The sequence below is a fragment of the Hyperolius riggenbachi genome, chromosome 1 (genome assembly GCF_040937935.1).
Source record: "Hyperolius riggenbachi isolate aHypRig1 chromosome 1, aHypRig1.pri, whole genome shotgun sequence".
In the NCBI taxonomy this organism is placed as follows: Eukaryota; Metazoa; Chordata; class Amphibia; order Anura; family Hyperoliidae; genus Hyperolius; species Hyperolius riggenbachi.
In genome coordinates, this window is record NC_090646.1 from 91275375 (window position 1) to 91296926 (window position 21552).

The 21552-nt window shown below is 43.0% G+C and overlaps 1 protein-coding gene across 2 annotated transcripts in view; it reads left to right on the forward strand.

Annotated features, from left to right (window-relative positions):
- The window catches only part of LOC137563743 (peroxisomal acyl-coenzyme A oxidase 3-like), a 372185-nt gene that overhangs the window by 302977 nt on the left and 47656 nt on the right, over positions 1–21552 (forward strand). For both annotated transcript variants that reach the window (XR_011030424.1, XM_068276637.1), the window contains exon 19: positions 7816–7903. Coding sequence is in view for 1 of the 2 variants with exons in the window: in XM_068276637.1 (XP_068132738.1) it covers positions 7816–7862 (47 nt within the window). In the remaining variant the exon portion in view is untranslated. The remainder of the gene's footprint in view (positions 1–7815; positions 7904–21552) is intronic.

The window sequence follows — 21552 nt, forward strand, 5'->3', positions numbered from 1 at the left end:
GTGGCAATCACTGTCTTTTATATCTATGACGCCATCTAGTAACGTCTTAAGACATAGCTGTATCATCCTTGGGGCACATCTGGCTATGGGGAGAGGGGCTGACTTGCACTGGGGGCACATCAGGAAACTGTGAAGAGTAGGGTTCTTATACTGGGTAGGGTTCTTATACTTGAGTCAATCACCTTTTCCTGGTCTCTGGGGGGAAAGTGGGTACCTTGGATTATTCACGGGTCGGCTTATATGCGAGTATATAAGGTAAGCAGGTTTCTGAAGGAGACCTGTAGTGAGAGAAAAATAGAGGCTGCAATATTTATTTCCTTTTAAACAATATCAAAATATCAAATTGCCAGGTATATGTCCAAAAAGGGTGCCCTAAAGAACTGATAGTAGTATATCGGCAAATTTACTGATATTCTACTATTAAAGTGTAAGAAAGGATAGTAAAATATCGGTATTCAATACCAATATTTTACTAGAGCTAAACCTAACCATTCTCTCACACTGAACCCTCCTACTTCTGACGCCTATTCTTAACCATGCCCCCTAACCCTAAAGTGAGCCCCAGGTGAGAGGGATATGGAGGCTGCCATACTTATTTCCTTATAAGCAATACCAGTTGCCGGGCAGTTCTCTTGATCCTGTGTCTCTAATACTTTTAGCCACAGACCCTGGACAAGCATGCAGCAGATCAGGTACTCTGCTTTTACTGGATCAGCCATATGCTTGTTCCAGGGTTTTGACACTACTTATGCCAGAAGATCAACAGGGATGGCATTGTTTACAAGGAAATAAATATGGCAGCTTCCATATTCCTCTTACCTTGGGTTCCCTTTAACTACTGACCCACTGAGCCTAACCTTAATTTCCCCTTCCCCCTCTGCTAACCTTAATTTTCCCACCACCTGCGACTAACCTCTAACCAACCCCTCCACAAGAAAAAAAAACCCTGTATACACAATAATTTTGATGTACCGCCATAGGGGCATCAAATTATCGGTAAGCAGGGGAAATTTGGGCGCCAAATAAATATCTGGATTTGTGGCCTGCAGCTCTTCATTTCCTTTGCCATCTTGCTTTGTTTTGTGTCTGCTCATCGACCTGCATCTGATTCATATTTGCTTTGTAAAGGCCTGATGAAGGGTCAAACTGACCCGAAACAGACTAGGGTCCTTACCTGAAACTGTCTAAAACTATATACTACAACAAAGCACGTCCTGTTTGTTCAAAACTGCATGATTGTTCAACTATGAATCTTGTGACAAACAAGGATCGTTTAACAGATTTTTTTGTGATTTTTTTTATATAATAAAGTTTTATACAGATTTTTTGGCACAAAATTACTTTTGATGTTGTCTCATAAATACAGACTGAACCTCCTACATACAAATGAAAAAAAAAGGCTTAATTATATGTACGCCTAAATTGGCCCTAGGCTATAATACATACCCTATATGATACATCCTTAGACAAATGACTATGGTAGGGATTAGATTGTGAGCCCCTCTGAGGGACAGTTAATGACAAGACTGTGTTCTCTGTACAACGCTGCGGAAGATGTCGGCACTATAAAATACAAAATAATTAAAACAATACAAAATAATAATAATACCTGGCGACTGCCTATCTAAAGCTGTTGATATTGCTCATCAGACTATTCTCAATATCCTTCCCTTATTCCTCTCCTGTCATGTTCCTGTGCAGGACTGAGTCAGATTGTTGGGCATGACTCATGAGGGATTCCGGCTGAGTCAGCTCTTTTCTCAGACGCAGTGATAAAGGTGATTAAACCTCTCAGTGCTCTCTATGTATAATTATATTGATGGCTGTGCTATGCTTTAGGTGGTGAGAGAAAACATCTCAGCATCTCAGGAAGTCTCAAGTAGTTATCAATGGATTCCTTGTGTTCTTCACCATCTCACTGCTGCAGATCTCATTCTGAAGAGCAGGAAAACCACCAGTAATTGCAGGTTAGAGAAAAGATGTGTCAGATAGAGATTAGCAACCTCTTTTGGAGTTGAGAGTAGTCAAGTATGTCTGGAGTCCTTCCTAGGAACAAGCAGACAATGTGCAGATTGTGTGATGTCTTATTTTGGTGCTACATTTTGCTATGTGTTCTTCCTGACAGCAGATGTGTGGAGCGTAGATGCAGTGTTATACAGAGCATACCCTTTTAAAGAGACCTAAAAGAAAACTTAGCTACTTACCATATTTTTCAACATATAAGATGCTCTTTTTCTTCCCCTAAACTTTGGGGGGAAAGTGGGTGCGTCTTATATTCTGGAGACACAGAATAAAGTTATGCAGGATGCGCAGGGAAGCTATGTTACCTGCTCCTGCCGCCGCACTCCTCTCCCCCTGGCTCCGGTCCTGTTTCTCCGCACATTCCTCTTCTGCATCCTCCGATATCCAGAGACACTGCAGCCGACCTCCGCTGCACAGCTCCACCGAGTCCTCAATGGTGCGTGTGTTGGAGGGAAGGACATACACACAACACAAACATACACCAGACCTGCTTAGAAAATATAATAGATTCTCAAGATATTCAAGCAAAATAACACAATTGTCAACTTAATTTCAATGTTAGTAAATAAACCCACTCTTTTTCCTGCAGTCATAATATTTCTGGCTGAACCATATGTTTTGGATCTGCAGGAATCCTTCCTCAAGCAAAGATTTATAATTAAGATGTAGAATGGGAATGTGATAAGAGACATGATGAGAGGCAAGGACTGCTCTACTAGCTAGTTACTGATTTTTCCTTAAGAAAGGTTTCTTGCCATTCTGAAACACACAGGTGCTATTGCTAATATTATGATTGCTGGAAATAGAGTGGTTCTACATACTTAATGTCCAACATTCCAACATGGAGTTCATGGGTCACAAGTGTTCTTTTGTAAATAGATCTTGAGAATAGATCAATAAAATTGCCAACCCTTGCAAATGGAGCCATTAAAAATGGCACAGGCTGTGACCTGTTTAAAAGGGGCCGCCCACTATGCTAACTGTAGCTACAAATAGGGGGTACTGGGGTTGTGGAGGCGGTCCTAGATACTTTGGAGACAGCATCAGATTTAACTACAGAGCAGGCCAATTTTCTGCTACAACTGGTTTGTGTTGCACTATATCGTAATTATTTCCGGTTTGAGGATAGTTATTATGTACAGTTGAGGGGAGCCGCTATGGGGTCAAATGTGCCCTCAACCTATGCTAACATCTTTATGAATACGTATGAGGAGGCTTTTATTTATTCTAATTCTTTGTTTTTACAGCATGCCAGATGACTTTGCTATATAGATGATGTTTTCTGCATATGGGCAGGGCCACCTTTGATCTTCAGAAATTTTTGATTGTAATACTGACATTTTCTGGTTGAACTCAATGGACGTATATCTTTTTTCAACCCAAATTACGATGTAACTCTGTGAGAATGGCATGCTAGTCACAGACTTATATGTGAAACTTACTTATGTGAATTCTCTTCTACATAATTCATCTTTTCACTGCCTGGTGACTAGGAGGGGTATTCCAAAAAGTCAAATTTTGAGTACAGGGGAATTGCTCAACAAACTTTGACAGAGGTATTATCCTCATCACATCCTGCGGACCACTCTGGAGACTCCAGGAGCGACCTTTGGATAGGATTGGGGGGGGGGCAAAGGTCTTTCAAACAAATACCTTGTGTAATGCAATATAATACTGATAGTAAGCAAATTGCTCATATAATAATGAAACATTGGCATTTGGTCTAAGACTCCTTTCCATAAATTGAGGAATTTAGCAATTTTCCATTAATGTCCTAATGACAGACTTGTCCATGGAGATATTTGGTCTTCTTTCCCTAGACAGAAGTCACACAGAATAGGCAAATGTACATTGCAATAATGTTATTAGGGGTGACTGGATTGCACATCCTCACAATGGCAGCACTATTAACATTAGGGGTTTCCATACCTGTGATTCTAATTTGTAATATACACAGGGGCGGCGCCAGGGGGGTGCAAGGGGGTGCTCGAGCACCCCCTAGAATTGTCCAAGCACCCCCAAAGCACCCCCTGGAGTGAACTGACTTCAGGCGTCTAAAAGACGCCAAGTCAGTTCACACAGCGGCAGCACGGAGCAGCAGGCAGGGCTACGGTAAGATGGCCGCCCGGAGCCCTGTTCTGCAGACTTCGAGTCTGCAGTGCATGGCTTCGGGCGGCCATTTTCCCGTAGCCCTGCTCTCTGCATGCAGGCAGGAAGTCTCGTCGTGACGTCGGGAAGGAAGAGGATCGTGGGCGCGCGGGCGCTGCGCGCCACAATGAGGTCGGGACTCGGGACAGGAGGTCGGGAAAGAAGGTCTTCTGGCTGTAGGTGAGTAAATGGGTTTTTCTTTTCTTTTTCAGGTGATGCTGATTGTGCATATTGGGGTCATATCTGCTACGGATTGTGCATATTGGGGTCATATCTGCTACGGATTGTGCATATTGGGGTCATATCTGCTACGGATTGTGCATATTGGGGTCATATCTGCTACGGATTGTGCATATTGGGGTCATTTCTGCTACCGATTGTGCATATTGGGGTCATTTCTGCTACCGATTGTGCATATTGGGGTCATTTCTGCTACCGATTGTGCATATTGGGGTCATTTCTGCTACCGATTGTGCATATTGGGGTCATTTCTGCTACCGATTGTGCATATTGGGGTCATATCTGCTACGGATTGTGCATATTGGAGTCATATCTGCTACCGATTGTGCATATTGGGGTCATATCTGCTACCGATTGTGCATATTGGGGTCATATCTGCTACCGATTGTGCATATTGGGGTCATATCTGCTACCGATTGTGCATATTGGGGCCATATCTGATAACGATTGTGCATATTGGGGCCATATCTGATAACGATTGTGCATATTGGGACCATATCTGATAACGATTGTGCATATTGGGACCATATCTGATAACGATTGTGCATATTGGGACCATATCTGCCACCGATTGTTCATATTGGGACCATATCTGCCACCGATTGTGCATATTGGGACCATATCTGCCACCGATTGTGCATATTGGGACCATATCTGCCACCGATTGTGTATATTGGGACCATATCTGCCACCGATTGTGCATATTGGGACCATATCTGCCACCGATTGTGCATATTGGGACCATATCTGCCACCGATTGTGCATATTGGGACCATATCTGCCACCGATTGTGCATATTGGGACCATATCTGCCACCGATTGTGCATATTGGGACCATATCTGCCACCGATTGTGCATATTGGGACCATATCTGCCACCGATTGTGCATATTGGGACCATATCTGCCACCGATTGTGCATATTGGGACCATATCTGCCACCGATTGTGCATATTGGGACCATATCTGCTACCGATTGTGCATATTGGGACCATATCTGCCACCGATTGTGCATATTGGGACCATATCTGCTACCGATTGTGCATATTGGGACCATATCTGCTACCGATTGTGCATATTGGGACCATATCTGCTACCGATTGTGCATATTGGGACCATATCTGCTACCGATTGTGCATATTGGGACCATATCTGCTACCGATTGTGCATATTGGGACCATATCTGCTACCGATTGTGCATATTGGGACCATATCTGCTACCGATTGTGCATATTGGGACCATATCTGCTATCGATTGTGCATATTGGGACCATATCTGCTACCGATTGTGCATATTGGGACCATATCTGCTACCGATTGTGCATATTGGGACCATATCTGCTACCGATTGTGCATATTGGGACCATATCTGCTACCGATTGTGCATATTGGGGTCATATCTGCTACCGATTGTGCATATTGGGGTCATATCTGCTACCGATTGTGCATATTGGAGCCATATGTGATAACGATTGTGCATATTGGGGTCATTGGACGTGTTTTTTGTTAAAATCTGCTCACATTACGTGTATTTTCTTGAGAAAACCTGCACAATTATGTGAATTTTCTGGGAAAAGGGTCACCAAAACTTGGGCCCTCTGTCTTTGCGTTGCACTTTTAAAGGGAACCCGAGGTGAGAATAATATTGAGGCTGCCATATTTATCTCCCTTTAAGCAATACCAGTTGCCTGGCTGCCGTGCTGGTCCTCTGCCTCTTATTCTTTCAACCATAGACCCTGAACAAGCATGCAGCAGGTCAGGGGTTTCTGACAATATTGTCAGAACTGACAAGATTAGCTGCATGGCTTGTTTCTGGTGTAATTCAGTTCACTACTACAGCCAAATAGATCAGCAGGGCTGCCAGGCAACTAGTATTGTTTAAAAGGAAATAAATATGGCAGCCACCATATCACTCTCACCCTGGGTTCACTTTAAATTACAGTTAGCCCCGCCCTCATCCGGTCATGACCACGCCCATTTTTTCGCCGCGGCGCAGGTTGTAGCCACAAGCAGGTCGTCAGCTCCCCCGGAAATTGGTCCAGCACCTGCATAGCACCCCCTAAAAAAATTTCCTGGAGCCACCACTGAATATACATCATTAAATGTTCATGTGGTCTGTTATACTTTAGGATGACCCAACCTTTAAAAAAACTTACTTCTCATAAATACACAATTCAGAAGTGGCTGAAGCTACGGTATCAGTCTGTTCTGTATCATTTTGATCAAAAATGACACACTGTGTCCCAAATTTAGGTTTACAGTGTTGGTGGAGGTCGGACCATCGAGGAGAGGAGGCTTACAGGATTATAAGAACCCAGAGGACTCAACAGGGAGCTAGACCGTGTTGGTGGAGGTCGGACCACCGAGGAGAGGAGGCTTACAGGATTATAAGAACCCAGAGGTCTCAACAGGGAGGTAGACCTCAAACATTGTTCATATAGAGTCCTATTGTAGATATTACTGAGTTAATAATATGTTTGCTATTTTTCTTTTTTAGTTTTGATTTTAGTTTTCATTTCTATTTTTATTTCTATTTTTTATTTCTATTAAATTTTTAAGTGTTATTTTTAAATTTTTAATATTTTTTACACAAGTGGCTTTCTTCTGTGTGGACCTTACTTTTGCATGCCCAGACCAGATGCAGCTAGTGACTGAAGGCGCTCAATAAATATATATAAAAACTCTAAAAAATGATTAAAAGGAGGGTAACTATAAGCTTACCTTCAATGATGAAAAGTTCAGACAGTTTTATTAACAAGGACCAAGAAATGCATTTCGTGGCCTGAAGCCACTTCCTCAGGTAAACAAGCCTTGTGCAAAGCTGTGAGCTAGAGGCCATGAAACACTTTGGCCTCAATTCACTAAAATCATGCTGGAGATAATAAGGCAAGAGAAAACTTACCTCCACACAGTGAGAGAGTTATCTTATCTCTGCATTCCTTAAGTTTCCTCCTCTGTAGTTATTTTACCTCCTCTGTAGTTATTTTCACACGCAGTTAATTAACACCCTGTCTTTAACTCTGGAGTTATTTTAAGGATTGGAGAGTTAACTTAAAGACAGAAGAGTTAACTTTAGGCTTGCCTGAGGTAAAATGTTTCCTGAATACTACATGCCTTATCACCATGGTAACAACTCTAGAAGAGTTATTAAAGACAGGAGATAAGCTTAGTGAATTGAGGCCATTGTTTTCTTCATTATTACTAAAACTATCTAAACTTTGAACATTTTCATAATTGACGGTAAGCTTATAGTTACCTTTCTTTTAAGCAGTTTTTAGGGTTTTTTTTTAATATTTTTATTGGACGCCTCCAGTCACTAGCTTCATGTGTTTCCACCTCATTTGAGGTGTCAGAATTGTTAGATTTTATGGTTCTTAAAATCTGACAAAAATGTCTTTTTCTTTTAGCAAAGCAACCACACCTGTACCTGAAAGGTGGGCACAGTACTTCCTAATGCGCGATTATACTGGTTGCAGGTTGGGGAACCAGAAGAGTGTGAGTACCCATTTCTTTGATTGCTTACACTAACTTGATACCGAAATACTACACCAGACTGAGCTCCCGTTTTCCGTGTTATACTTTTTTACTTTCAAAAGATGTTATTGTTGTAGTACATAAAAGTAGCAATAAAAGCAAGTGGGAGTCCACGCAGGGGCGCATATTTATGCATACAACAGAAAATGGAAATGCCAAAGATAAATTTGAGCTTATGAAACAATTTAAAAAATGAGAAGAGAGAGAGAATAACATATCTCAGTAATACTGAGATCCAAGGAGTGTATTACTACACCCCTTACAGGAGGAATAGTGATTACAGCTATTGTAGTCCAACACAAAAGACAAAGAAACATATTTGCATATCATTTGTATATCATGTAATCATACTATCTACCATGAATCGTGTATATATGATATTGCAATATGCGGAAGGCTTTCAAATAGAAATAAATTATTAGGTAATTTTTATAGGAGCTTTAAGAAAAATTAAAGTAAAGGCCTTAGCCCTATAACTTCTAGTGCAGAGACCCATGGGGCCCACACACCTCCTGGAAGTTTGGAAGATTATCTTTTAGTTTGGCTAAAATAAATTCTGAAATCAGCACATTTTTAGAAAACTTACTCATGCGACAGATGTGGTGGTGATCTCCAATTTCTGGCAGGTGACATTTTGCCACAGCTGCAATGAATTAGATACATTTTTGTTGATGTTTATTCGTTCCATTTGGTTTGTTTCCTAAAAGAAATACTGTTAGATTAAGGGCTAGATAAGAAAGTGTGGCATTAATTCTAGATAGGATGTTCAAACAGAAGGTGTGAGCTATTGGGCACTCCCACCAAATATGCTTCATGTTCGCTATTAATGTGCATCCCTTGAAGCAAGTGTTATACATTTTTGTTTCTATATATCGCCAGTCCAGATGCACTCGTCCATGGTTGAGAGTGCAACCAGAAGATGAAGAGGGACGCCGAACTGGAACGGTGGGCCTTACAAGGATCCAGGAAGCCTTTGCACTATCTAGAGCAGGGGTCTCAAACTCCATTTACCTGGGGGCCGCAGAAGGCAAAGTCAGGATGAGGCTGGGCCGCATAAGGGATTTCACAAAAAAAGTCCTTAAATGTGTAACGATCGGTGTAACACAGAGAGGGTCTGATTACCGGTGATCTGCAGTATCACCGAGAATACAGATATATACCCGATTATTGATGATCTGCAGTATCACCGATAATCAGATATATCTTCTAACCTCTGGACACCTGAGATGAGAGTGTTTGGTGCAACAGTAATACTTTGAGGAAAGCACCTGTGAGATAGGTGCTAGACAGTAAGAGATACTGCTCTGGATCAGATTCCTTCCACAGGACTGAAGCTCCCCAAGGGGTGGAGCCAAGCTGAGAGAGTGGGAAGGACAGAACGTGAGTGACACCAAGGGACAGTGTCACTGACGGATCTGTGAACTATCTCTTAACAGGAGAGATAGTTCTCGACGTCGGACAGGCCAGGTCGTAAACACACGGACAGATACAGTACAGAGACAGGAGACAGATGCAGAATCCTGGGACTAGCAGAGTTTGGCAACAAGGTATCAGAAAGACAAAGGTACAGAATCAGAGATCAGTAGAATGGTCAGGAAAGCAGAAGGTCACAACAGACAATCAACAATGCCTAGACTTGAGTGTGAGCTCCAAGATTCTCACACTCCAGGGACTGGACTAGATAATAACAACAATACAGATGGTACAGAATTCCTAGGTGTGAGTTCCTTGGTCATCAACACCTTGGAAACTGGTCTAGATAAGAATACAGATAATAACAGAATTCCTAGGCTAAGGTGTGAGCTCCGTGATCATCAACACCTACGAAACTGTCTAATAACACAGATACTGACAAGGTCTGAGTGCTACCACGTAGTGATCGCAACGCCAGACACCAGATGAATGATCAGCACCCAGTATATATACACTAGCGCTCTCCAGCGCCTCCCCTAAGTGCTGGACCAATGAAAGTTGCTGAAATTGTCAGCTGACCGGCTTGGTCAGCTGACCCCTTTCTGACTGCCATAAAGGCCCTGCCTCTCTGCGCGTGCGCGCGTCCTCCTAAACCAATGTGGACTATCAGTCCCAGCCACACCAGTCATGTGTTGTAATGTTTCTGCTGTGTTGGATGCGGAAACCGCCGCACCGCTGTCCGTGCTTGCGGCGTTTTCTCTGCATTCCGCATTACTGAGAGGAGCAGGCCTATGCATGCAACTTGCCGCATTGGACATGGAATCTGCCGCCCTGTTGTTAGAGCATGCGGCGGTTTCTCCGTGCTCCGACTGCGCGCCAGCTGCCATGTTGAACGCGGAGTCAGCCGCCTCAATCTGAGTATTAGCGGCGGCTTTTCCGCGTTTCCTCACAAAATGTCATTATTAACAGTTTTAATTAGCGAACTATTTTGCCTATTTTACCTTATAGTTTGCTTCAGTGCTCCCATTACAAGTAATCCGCCGTGTCCCCGCCGCAAAACTAGGGCTGCAGAGCCCCCAAATCGTCCGGGGGCAGTCTGCCGGCATTTCCTGGAAGGGGCAGAGCTTTCAGCTTCAGTTCTGCCCCTCCTGACGTCAATCGCGGCGCATCGCCGCCTCTGCCCTCCCCTCTCACTCTTCCTTCACAGAGAGGGGCGGGGAAAGGCGGCGATGCGCCAAGATTGACGTCAGGAGGGGCAGAGCTGAAGCTGAAAGCTCTGCCCCTTCCAGGAAATGCCGACGGATTGCCCCCCGGGCGATTTGGGGGCTCTGCAGCCCTCGTTTAGTGGCGGGGATGCGGCGGATTACTTGAGAGCCCTGAAGCGAACTATAAGGAAGCTTTTGCCGGCGCGGGCCACAAAATATTGTATCGAGGGCCGCAAATGGCCTGCGGGCCGCGAGTTTGAGACCCCTGATCTAGAGGCTTCCCACTACTGACTATGCAGGGTAGGAGGTGCCCAAAAATAAAAAAACTTTGTTTATATACAGTACGTTAAGGAAATAAGAAGGTCGTACCTTTTTGAAGTAGGTATCGGACTAGGTCATATTAAAAAAACAAACAACTTCATTGTGCACTTTATAGACAACGTGTTTCACTGTCAAAACAGCTTCCTCAGGTCAGTTTCTGGGCCTTTCACTGGGAGAGTGATCAGCCCTGGGTGTCTGTATAGTTTTCACACCACCTAGTTTGGTCATATTCCCTTAACGTATATAAAGTAAGTTTTTTCTTTTTGTTTTTGGGTGCCCCCTAGCCTGCAAAGTTTGTACTTGCACCCCGATCTATGGGACATATGTCCCTGAGGACATATATATTTTTGAAGTTGCAACGACCACTACACCTTTACAAGGCCGAGTGGGGTTCCCACCATGTGCTTCAGAGTGGTTGCCTCATAGCAATCCAACTTTGTGAGTAAACATCTATTGTTTACTCCATTCCCACGTTCTGACGATACTACACCAGATTGGGCTCCCGGTGTCCTTCTGTGTTTTTTCCTCCTAAAGCACGTTCTAACTACTGAGGTAAGTATCTAACTCACCCCCTCCCCAACACCCCTCCACTTCAGGTGTTCTTGAAGAGTCTTTATTCCTTCCTGAAATGATACCTCTCAACATTTACAGAAAGCCATTTAGCAGAATAAATGTTATGGAGAAGTGAAGAATTTTAATACTTTGGACAAGGCCTTAGTCGTCTCTTGTAACTTAATATGACAACTTCAGGGTAATCATGTCTGTGTCAGCTCAGCGGGTGAGATGCTGAGGTACGGTAAACGCCGTGCCCAGAGATAAACTCTGCTGCCAGCGGACTCGATTTATTATGAAATGAGATGAAACTGTTTATAAAGAAGGTTTAATAGGCACGCAGTATTTTCCATTGCCGGCTGGACAGTTTCAGATATCTATCCACATCTGGTTGGAACGTTGGGCGTTCCTTCATGTAAGTGTCACACGATATAAATTTCTATTAGATAGGTATTTCAATTTGCTTGTGGGTTTTAACTTTACCGGATTACATGGCACTAACAAGATTTGATCTTTCGCATGCTGAGTGTCTTCAAAGCATGTCGTGTTTATAAAATGTATGTTCAAGCAGATTAGTAAGCTCATTAAATGTCCTGAAAAGCTAACAACATTATGGAGTAATGTCTGAAATTAAGATGAAGCTTAGATATACATATATTTAGGGGCATAACTACAGGGGAGCAGCCCTTGTGACTGCAAGAGGTGTATGGGGGGCCCCCCAACTACTAATCGTCCCTCCCGCCGATAGTCCACATAAGGTGTTTTTGTAGCTACACATGTTATGGGTGTGAAGATCCTGATGATCACACTTTTATGACACTTGTAAGGTGAGGGTCACCAAGAGGAGGCAAGATAAAAGGTGTGTAACAATAAGGGGCCCCATGATATGCAGTTATGATCAGAGAGCAGGTAGATGGTAAATCGTGTGCTACTCAAACGGGGGGGGGGGACAGCAGATGAACAACAAGCACACTCTAGCAACTCTTTAGTGCTTGATTGTGTAGCAGATTTGCAAAAGATAAACAAAGAAAGAGGAGTGTGATAAAGTTTTAATGCAATAAAAAAGTGCAACACTGCATGGTGGTAAAAACAAGCATCTATCTCAGCATGAAGCCCTTCAAAAGCGTCCAATGGGTACGACCTGGGAACTGCCATGGCCAGCAGCAGTTGGGATCCAGTTGAAAGGAGGACCCTGAGTGCCCCCCCGAGGAAATTCTGTGACGAAGGCATGGACACTTCCAAACGCATTGTTATGTCACCAGCACACAGAGGTTCCATGGCAGGGTACCCAGGGTCCTCCCCCCAACTGGATCCCAACTGCTGCTGGCCGTGGCAGTTACCAGGTCGCACCGTGGTGGACACTTTTGAAGGGCTTTATGTCGAGATACATGTTTTTTTTTACTACCACGCTATAAGTGTAAGCACCTCCTCCTTTGTTTATGATTTGTAGTTATGCAGGGGCATATATTCCTAAACAGACAATGCCACCCGTTGCGGTTTATTCCAGTTGCCCCTCCACTCCCAAGCTTTTATACCCCTGTATATGCTGGGGCTCATATAGCAAGTATGGCCACTATGCACCCTAATAATGTGACCATCACAGCTCTTCCTAAGAAGGGTCTTAACTTTTTCAGACTGCACATCCCTGGTTCCTTAAAGGGAACCTGAAGCGAGTAAAATTATTTAAAATAAACACATGAGGTAACGTCAAATGAATATTACATACTTACATCACCGTCAGTTCCTCTCAGAGGCTCACCATTTTCTTCTTACAGTGATCCCTTCCAGTTCTGACAAGATTTTGTCCGAACTGAAATATATCACTTGCTGTCAGTTATATATCAGCAGCTGTCAGTTACAACTAAATGTGCAAGGTAATGTCCATGTTTCCCTATGGCTTAAAGGGATACTGTAGGGGGGTCAGGGGAAAATGAGTTGAACTTACCCGGGGCTTCTAACGGTCCCCCGCAGACATCCTGTGTTGGCGCAGCCACTCACCGATGCTCCGGCCCCGCCTCTGGTTCACTTCTGGAATTTCAGGCTTTAAAGTCTGAAAACCACTGCGCCTGCATTGCCGTGTCCTCAATCCCGCTGATGTCATCAAGAGCACACAGCGCAGGCCCAGTATGGTCTGTGTCTGTGCAGTACACTCCTGGTGACATCAGCGGGAGCGAGGACACGGGCGTGCAGGCGCAGTGTTTTTCTGACTTTAAAGTCAGAAATTCCAGAAGTGAACTGGAGGCGGGGCTGGAGCATCGGTGAGTGGCTGCGCCAACACAGGATGTCTGCGGGGGACCATTAGAAGCCCCGGGTAAGTTCAGCTCATTTTCCCCCGACCCCCCTACAGTATCCCTTTAAGTGGGTGATATTACAGTTTAACAGTGTGCTTACCAGAAAGCTGTTATGGGGTAATGGCCATTTTCAAAATGGACGACGGAGAATTCCATTGATCACAGTGGACAAACCGGACACAGGAAAGGAAAAAGAGAATGAGGAGTAAGGGTAAGTATGGCCTGTGTATGGTTATTTTGACTTTTTATTTTGAGTTCAGGTTCTCTTTAAGAACCAGAGCCTTTTTTTCCCTCTGTGATCACTGCGATTGGTTCACAGTGATTGGCAGCTGATTGGCCCATGGAGCACAGCTGCAATTAGACAGATACATTTAGTGGTGATGCAGGCACAAGAGCGGCAAGAGCACACAGAGTGAGTGTGTTGAAAATCTATGTCCTGGCAAAGTTAAGAGATTACAAACAGGATGTAGATTTCAATACGATGAGTTTGGAAGAGATTAATGGACCACTACCATAAAAAAATGTAAAACTGAAAAAATACTATGTGTACATACTTATAAGCTGTACTTTTGTCCCTGAGTAAAATGCACAAATTATTTTTCCTATGTCACTGTCAATTACAGAAGGTATAATTAATCTTACAGCTCTGACTGACAGCTTTAGGACTAGTACACTGAACTGAAAATAAAAAGTGAAAATAACCATACACAAGTCATACTTGCCTCCCGTGTAGTCTACTCCTCAATCTCTTTCTCCTCTCCTGCGTACCATTTGTCCACTGTGATCAATGGAATTCTCCATCCTCCATTTTAAAAATGGCCATTACACCATAACAGCTTCCTGGTCCGCACACTCTTCAACTGTAATATCACCCACTTGAGCCACAGGGAAACATGGACATTACTTTGCACATTCAGTTGTAACTGACAGCTGCTGATATATAACTGACAGCAACTGGTATATTTCAGTTCTGACAAAATATTGTCAGAATTGGAAGGGATCAGTTAGAAGAAAATGGTGAGCTTCTGAGAGGAACTGATGGCGAGGTAAGTATGTAATATTCATTTCCAGCTACGTCATGTGTTTATTTAAAAAAAAAATTACTCACTTCAGGTTCCCTTTAAGGGGGACACAGAGGCAACAGTGCGTTACTGCTGGACCACACAATAAAGTAATGTTTTGGGAACTCTGCTTTCAAAGCTTAGACTATGTAACTAAATTGATGTCTGGCTTCAATAATTCTCTCCAGTTCATATCCTGCCCTGGTTTCTAGGCTAACAAAATAACAAGTTCCTAATTTGCTGTTTGTTTTAATGCATTTATTTTATACCAATGATATAAATAAGTTCCAAGAAACCAATAACGCTACCAAGTGGCCATAATGCAGCTTCTGTTTAGGAAACAAACAAGCTTTGTAATTGTAGTCAGCCTTGGCTGTGCACACTGCCATACAGATGTCAGCACTACAAGACAGAGGGTGGGACCAGAATGGCTCCAATAATGAATATTCAAACCATCCATGTGTTTTCAGCATAATGTGACGGTAAGGAGGCTCCTCTGCCTCATCCAGGAGAACAGCGCGAGCCAGTAAGCATTGTCAATGATTATGGAAAGAGTGAGTCATGTTGTGTCTCCATGGATGAGGGACTAAAATTCAGCTCATAGGCTCCGAGGCTACTGCGAAACAGATGGAAGTTACTCAAAAAATTCATTCTACAAGTGCAAGCTTTCACAAACTCATAAACTAGACCCAGATTTAAGAAAAGCAAGTCTTTATTCAGCTTAGCTGCAGTTCCCATATAGAACAAATGTCAAAGCCCAATTCAAACCAAAATCGAACATGTTACACAACTGGTGTAGTTTGCAGGCTGAGTGTAGAACACGAGTTACGCAAAATATGTAATGCGTGTTACGTAGTTTTTGTGTAATTTACCTTCTCAAACAGAAGTTATTTGAGTTAATTTATTAAGTGAGCAACTGCAATTGCCCTACAGTGCAACTCTACTGAATATTGCATATTCAGTAGTGAATATTCAGTAGCGGCGCATTGTGGGTAACCACAGTTGCTCACTTAAAGCTGAATTATCATAAATACCTTCTGTTTTAAGAAGGCAAATTACACTGAGCGTTGCTTTTTAGTAGGAGGGCTTTTTGGTCTCTTTTAGTCCCCTCTACTTTCCCAGTGGTTTTGGGTCACCCTGAGCTGCTTTGGTATTTTTTGTGATGTCTGGTAAAGTTAACGTGTGCTATCTGCGCGTGTGAATAGTTTAGGAAATACACCCCATGATTTATACTGTAGTGTTGGAACTTGGTAACATGAAATCACAAGGATCTAGTATGAAGGACGAGAAGGATTGTACAATGTGTTTAACTACTCATGTATCTGTACTCCCTACTCTTGTCTGTTTTGTATTATGTACAGCGCTACGGAAGAAGATACATAAAGAAAAAATATTAGTATTTATATAGCACCAACATCTTTCGCAGCATTGTGCATAGTATATAGTCTTATCACTAACTGTCCCTTTAGAGAGGCTCACAATCTGATCCTTACCATGGTCATATGTCCATTGTAGTTTAGGGCCAAGTTTAGGGGAAGCCAATTAACTCACTGCATTTTTCGGCATTTAAGATGCACTTTTTCTTCTCAAAAATGGGGAGAAAAAGTCACCTGCGTCTTATATGCTGAATGCAGGGAGTCCCCGACTTATGCAAACCCACCGATATGAACTGCTGACCCGCCGCAACATCTGGGACTCCCCGTATAGTCTCCCGCTTGTCTCCTACTATCCCCGCCATGTATAACCCCATGTGTCTCCCGCTATTCCCATATATATAATCCTATGTGTTTCCCGTTATCCTCCCATTCATAACCCTGTGAGTTGCCCGCTCCCCGTATATATACAGTAACTAGCAGAAGCGCAGCTTGGCTCACCTCATCCAGCAGCTCCAGCAGTGGTTGCAGACCTTTCCTATCCTTCACGGCTTCCCTAGTGCCAGCTGATGACACAGAGGCAATGGAGACTCTGCAGTGTTTTGCTGAGGGTTACGCTATAGTCTGACCCGAGTTCTGACCAGGTCCTGACTGAACAGAAACTGTCACTTGCATTCCTGGTTTTTAACTCTTTCAGAAAACCAAATACCAAATGCACTGCTATGCAATTACTTTTTTTTTCCATTTTTTTCTTTTTTTAAAATGAACTTGAGGTGGGGATTAGATGTAAAAACAAACAATGCTACCTGATCCGGGGGCTGATTGGATCAGGTAGCTGCAACCCCCGTCGTTCTGCGCCGCACTCCTTTTCCCTGCACTGTCTAACTTTCGTTCTTTCATTCCAGGGGATGCTGGAATCTCCTCTCTGTGTGTCTCATACAGAGCGGAGTGCAGGGAGGCGGGAAAGCGGTAGGGGGAACAGCCAGGGAGAGGCAGAGCTGCCCAATGGCAGATGCAAAAGTGCTTCAGGAATGCCCTCAGTGGGCGTTTAAGCATAAAATACCTCTCCACCCTTCCCTTGAGATTGGCGACAAATGCATGTCACCAATTTCAGGGGGTGATAGTGTGGCGGTGGTGGTGGGGGGGCAGAGAGTGGTTCGGCGAGACGACAAAGAGGCATGTCACGCAGCAGGGAACATGCCTCTGTGTCCCATCTGCCCCTCACCACAATGCCTCGGGTACACTTTAAGTAACTAAACAAATCTGAAACACATTCAATGTAAAAAAATAAATTTAAAAAAAATGTTAAAATATTGCACGGTTAAAATTATGAAAATCACCTTGGCATTGCAGTATGTTTGTGATTTTAGGGCCTTTACTCATTTTCAACACCTCAGCACGAACAGTGATTGGCGTCAGGCTTTTGGCACACCAACTGAACAGTCTCCGTTAGGAACAATTTTCTACACAAATTATGCAGTAAGCAAACTTTACAAAACTAACTTTGTAGGATTTGCTAAAATGTTATCAAAAGCACATCTGATAAATAAATAATCGTCATGAGTGATCTGCTCTGATTCTCCGCTGTGGGATCTCTAATTTGAACTCTTACCGTCTTATGGAATAGGCCCAGCTGTTAACAGCGTGAAAAATATGGCAAGGCTCACAGAAATACAGGAATGACAATTCTGGCTTAGCATTACCTCATGTTTACTACATCCTCAGTACCGTCTCCTGGTGGCTTTGTGAATTTCGAATGACATGAGGCCTCAGGAAAAGAACATTTTGAAAAACATTTTTGTAATATTTATCCTGGCGCACACAGAATCTCCACATGAGGGCGTGCCATTCTGGTAACCTAGCAAAACAGCTGAGCAGCTGACCTGTTCTGAAAGTTAAACTGCAATCAAAGGCCTACGTACAATCCTCAGTCACGCTTCTACCAGGAGTTAATTACAAAAAAAAAAAACATTTAAGAACAAAACAAATATTTTTACAAGTGCATGCAACTCTTCTATCCTGTGGATGGAGAAGTGTTGAGGTTGCCTCTTCAGCTGAATATGATTTTGCACCAGTGGTGACGGATTCCATTCCAATCCCTATACCAGTTACTATGGACCTGGGTTTTGGAGGTTTGTTATCCCCGGCCACTTTCAGAGTTGTGCAGACTCCTGGACTCACTCTCTCCCTGCCCTCCCCCCCCCCCCTCCTCCTTCTTTTACCATCTCTGCAGGCAGTTTCTGCTTCCTCCTGTCCTCTGTAGTATCAGCTCACTGGCTTCTCTAATAGGTATCCTTCTTTCTATTGGTATTATTACTCCCAGCTACATCGCAGAGCACCATGCAGTAAAGGCAAGTCTTGGAAAAAGGAGGCAGGCGGCTCCTTTGTGTATAGAGTGAGTTGAGGTGGCCCGGGTGGAGGAGAGTAGGGGGATCCATGGAATGAGAGAGGCCCTAGGTTGGGAAAACTAGAGAGGTGTATAGAGTGAGTAGAGGAGAGTAGGGAAATGCCTAATGTGAGTGGGGTCCAAGGTTGGGGAACCTAGAGAGGTAAGATGAAACAGGAGCGCTCTATGGTGCATTAACGTTTTAGTGCTGTTAAAAAGGATAAAAAATTGCACTTACAAGATGTAAATGCTTATCGCCCAACATCCGGGCTGTGGGGATTCCCTTTCTCCCTCTCCTTCCTCCAATTCCCAACGCTGTGGCCAGTAGCAGGGATGTCGAGGTGGATCTCAGACTTTTGGGGTGAGACCTGGTGTGAAACCTCACAAGTGCCTTTACTTCAGGCAGTCTGTGGTGCATGCTGGGAACATGTTTCAATCCCTTTCACAATCCATGGAGGAAAAGTTGCAGAAAGTGGATTTTACATTTCCATGAAGATTTATAAATCTAGCTGCTTAAAGGTCTACTTTTTTTTATTCCACATTGCGAAGACACAAATTGGAACTACTACAGCAGATTAGAAGAGCTGCAAGTAAAAGTGAGGTCACAGTTATGGGGGGCTTCAACTATCCAATCAATTGGGATATTAGAGTTACTCATTCTGGTTAAAGTGACAGATTTCTGGCAACACTACAGGACATTTACCTGACTCACATGGTAACTGATCCAACTAGAGGTAGTGCGCTACTTGATTTGGTAATTTCAGATAGACCACATAATGTATCAAATGTGCAGTTTCAAGAACATTTGGGGAATAGTAATCATCAGCAGGTCATCATGGAGCAGCAGAACCACTTAAAGAGGAGGTGTTAGGTATAGGGTCTCAGAGAAAAAAACACACATATATCAGTAGCTAAATATTGGCTGTACTTACATTACATATGCATTTCACTGTCCACGTTTGGATTTCACAGAATTTTGATATAGTATTTGCAGAGATAGATGCTCCTGACAGCTCATGGCAGGTTCCATGTTTGTCTGTCTCCTATGAAGCCAATTGTGATGTCATATCCTCCCTTTCCTTGCTTCCCGATGATTCGACTCACAAAAAAGATCAGGATCAAAGATCCTAATGGTTCATGATCCGGACAACACTACTGTGCAATGAATATTAATTAGCCATGTGGCTAGGAACAATAGCGGACTCACGCAGTATACTCTTACCGTACATGTGCCCTGTGAACAGCACATTTATTTTTCAGTGCTGTGAGTTTAGGCTGCTGTTACAAGCTGCTGTAACATTAGCCTGTAACTTCTCACTGTGAAAGTAGCCTTAGGGCGTGATAGGGAAATGAAGGGGATGACCAAGGGAGTGCACTGGGGAGAAGAAGCAGCCCCAGTATGCTCTGCAGTATCTGTTATGCGTCCTGCCGGCCTCCTTAGGATCTTGGGAATACAGAGCCTTGCTGTTCAGCAAACATCAAAGTAAGAGAGATTTTTAACTTCAGTATTGCCTTTTTGGCTTCCTTCTAAACTGTTTAAAGTGACTCTGTAACAAAAATTACAACGTTTTTTCTACCATCCTACAAGTTCCTAAACCTATTCTAATGTGTTCTGGCTTACTGCAGCTCTTTCTACTATAACCATCTCTGTAATAAATCAATGTATCTTTCCCCTGTCAGACTTGTCGGCCTGTGTCTGGAAGGCTGCCAAGTTCTTCAGTGTTGAACTGTTCCTCTATGCACACTCCTGTGTGTGTTTTATTTACATAAGCCAGCAGCTTCTCTGCTATCTTATCAGTGATAGAAGAGAGCTGGATAAAAATCCTCCTCTGGAGGCTGTGAAAGGAGCTGGTCTGTCACATACTGAGGAATTAACGACATAGGCAGAGCTGTCTGCAGGAAGCCTGTAATGTTCAGTGCATGAGAGAAGAAGGGGACAGAAGGTAAACACACACAAGTGATCTCTTGAGATTCAGAAGTAAGGCTGTATACAGCCTGCTTGTGTATGGATGTATTTTCTATGTGTGGACATGCTGTACATCAACCTACTTCCTGTTTTGGTGGCCATTTTGTTTGTTTATAAACAAACTTTTTAAAACTGTTTTTGACTACTTTTAATGCGGCGGGGAGCGGTGAAATTGTGACAGAGGGTAATAGGAGATGTCCCCTAACACACTGGTATGTTTACTTTTGTGCGATTTTAACAATACAGATTCTCTTTAACACAGGAGAATAGAGGTTTAAATTAGCTTTTGCAGCCTGACATTTACTCTTTAAAGGACCACTATCGCAAAAATCGTAACATTTAAAATACATGTAAATACATACAAATAAGAAAAATGTTTCTCCCAGAGTAAAATGAGCTATAAATTACCATTCTCTTATGTTTTTTTATTCTAAATGCATTTTAATGGCAAAGATAATAAAAAATCGAAAAAAAATCATTATTTCTCAGATTTCAGCCATTATAGTTTTAAAATAATACATGCTACCGCAATTAAAATCCACACATTTTATTTGCCCATTTGTCCTGGTTATTGCAACTTTTAAAATATTTCCCTAGTACAATGTATGGTGCCAATATTTTATCTAAAAACAAAAGGTGCATTTTTTCAGTTTTGCGTCAATCACTATTTACAAGCCCATATTTTCAAAATGAACAGTGATACCCTCTTGACATACATATTAAAAAGGTTCAGCCCCTAAGGCAGTGGTTCCCAACCTTTTTGGAGTCGTGACACATCAAACCAAACGTTCAGATCTCCGTGACACGTAGACTAAATGCATGTAATGAGAGACAGCGTTTCCCCACTAAATGCACATAAGAGACAGCGTTTCACCAGTAAATGCAGGTAATGAGAGACAGCGTTTCCCCAGTAAATGCACATAATAAAAGACCTCTTTTCACCAGTAAATGCACATAATAAGAGACAGCGTTTCACCAGTAAATGCAGGTAATGACAGACAGCCTTTCACCAGTAAATGCACGTAATGAGAGACAGCGTTTC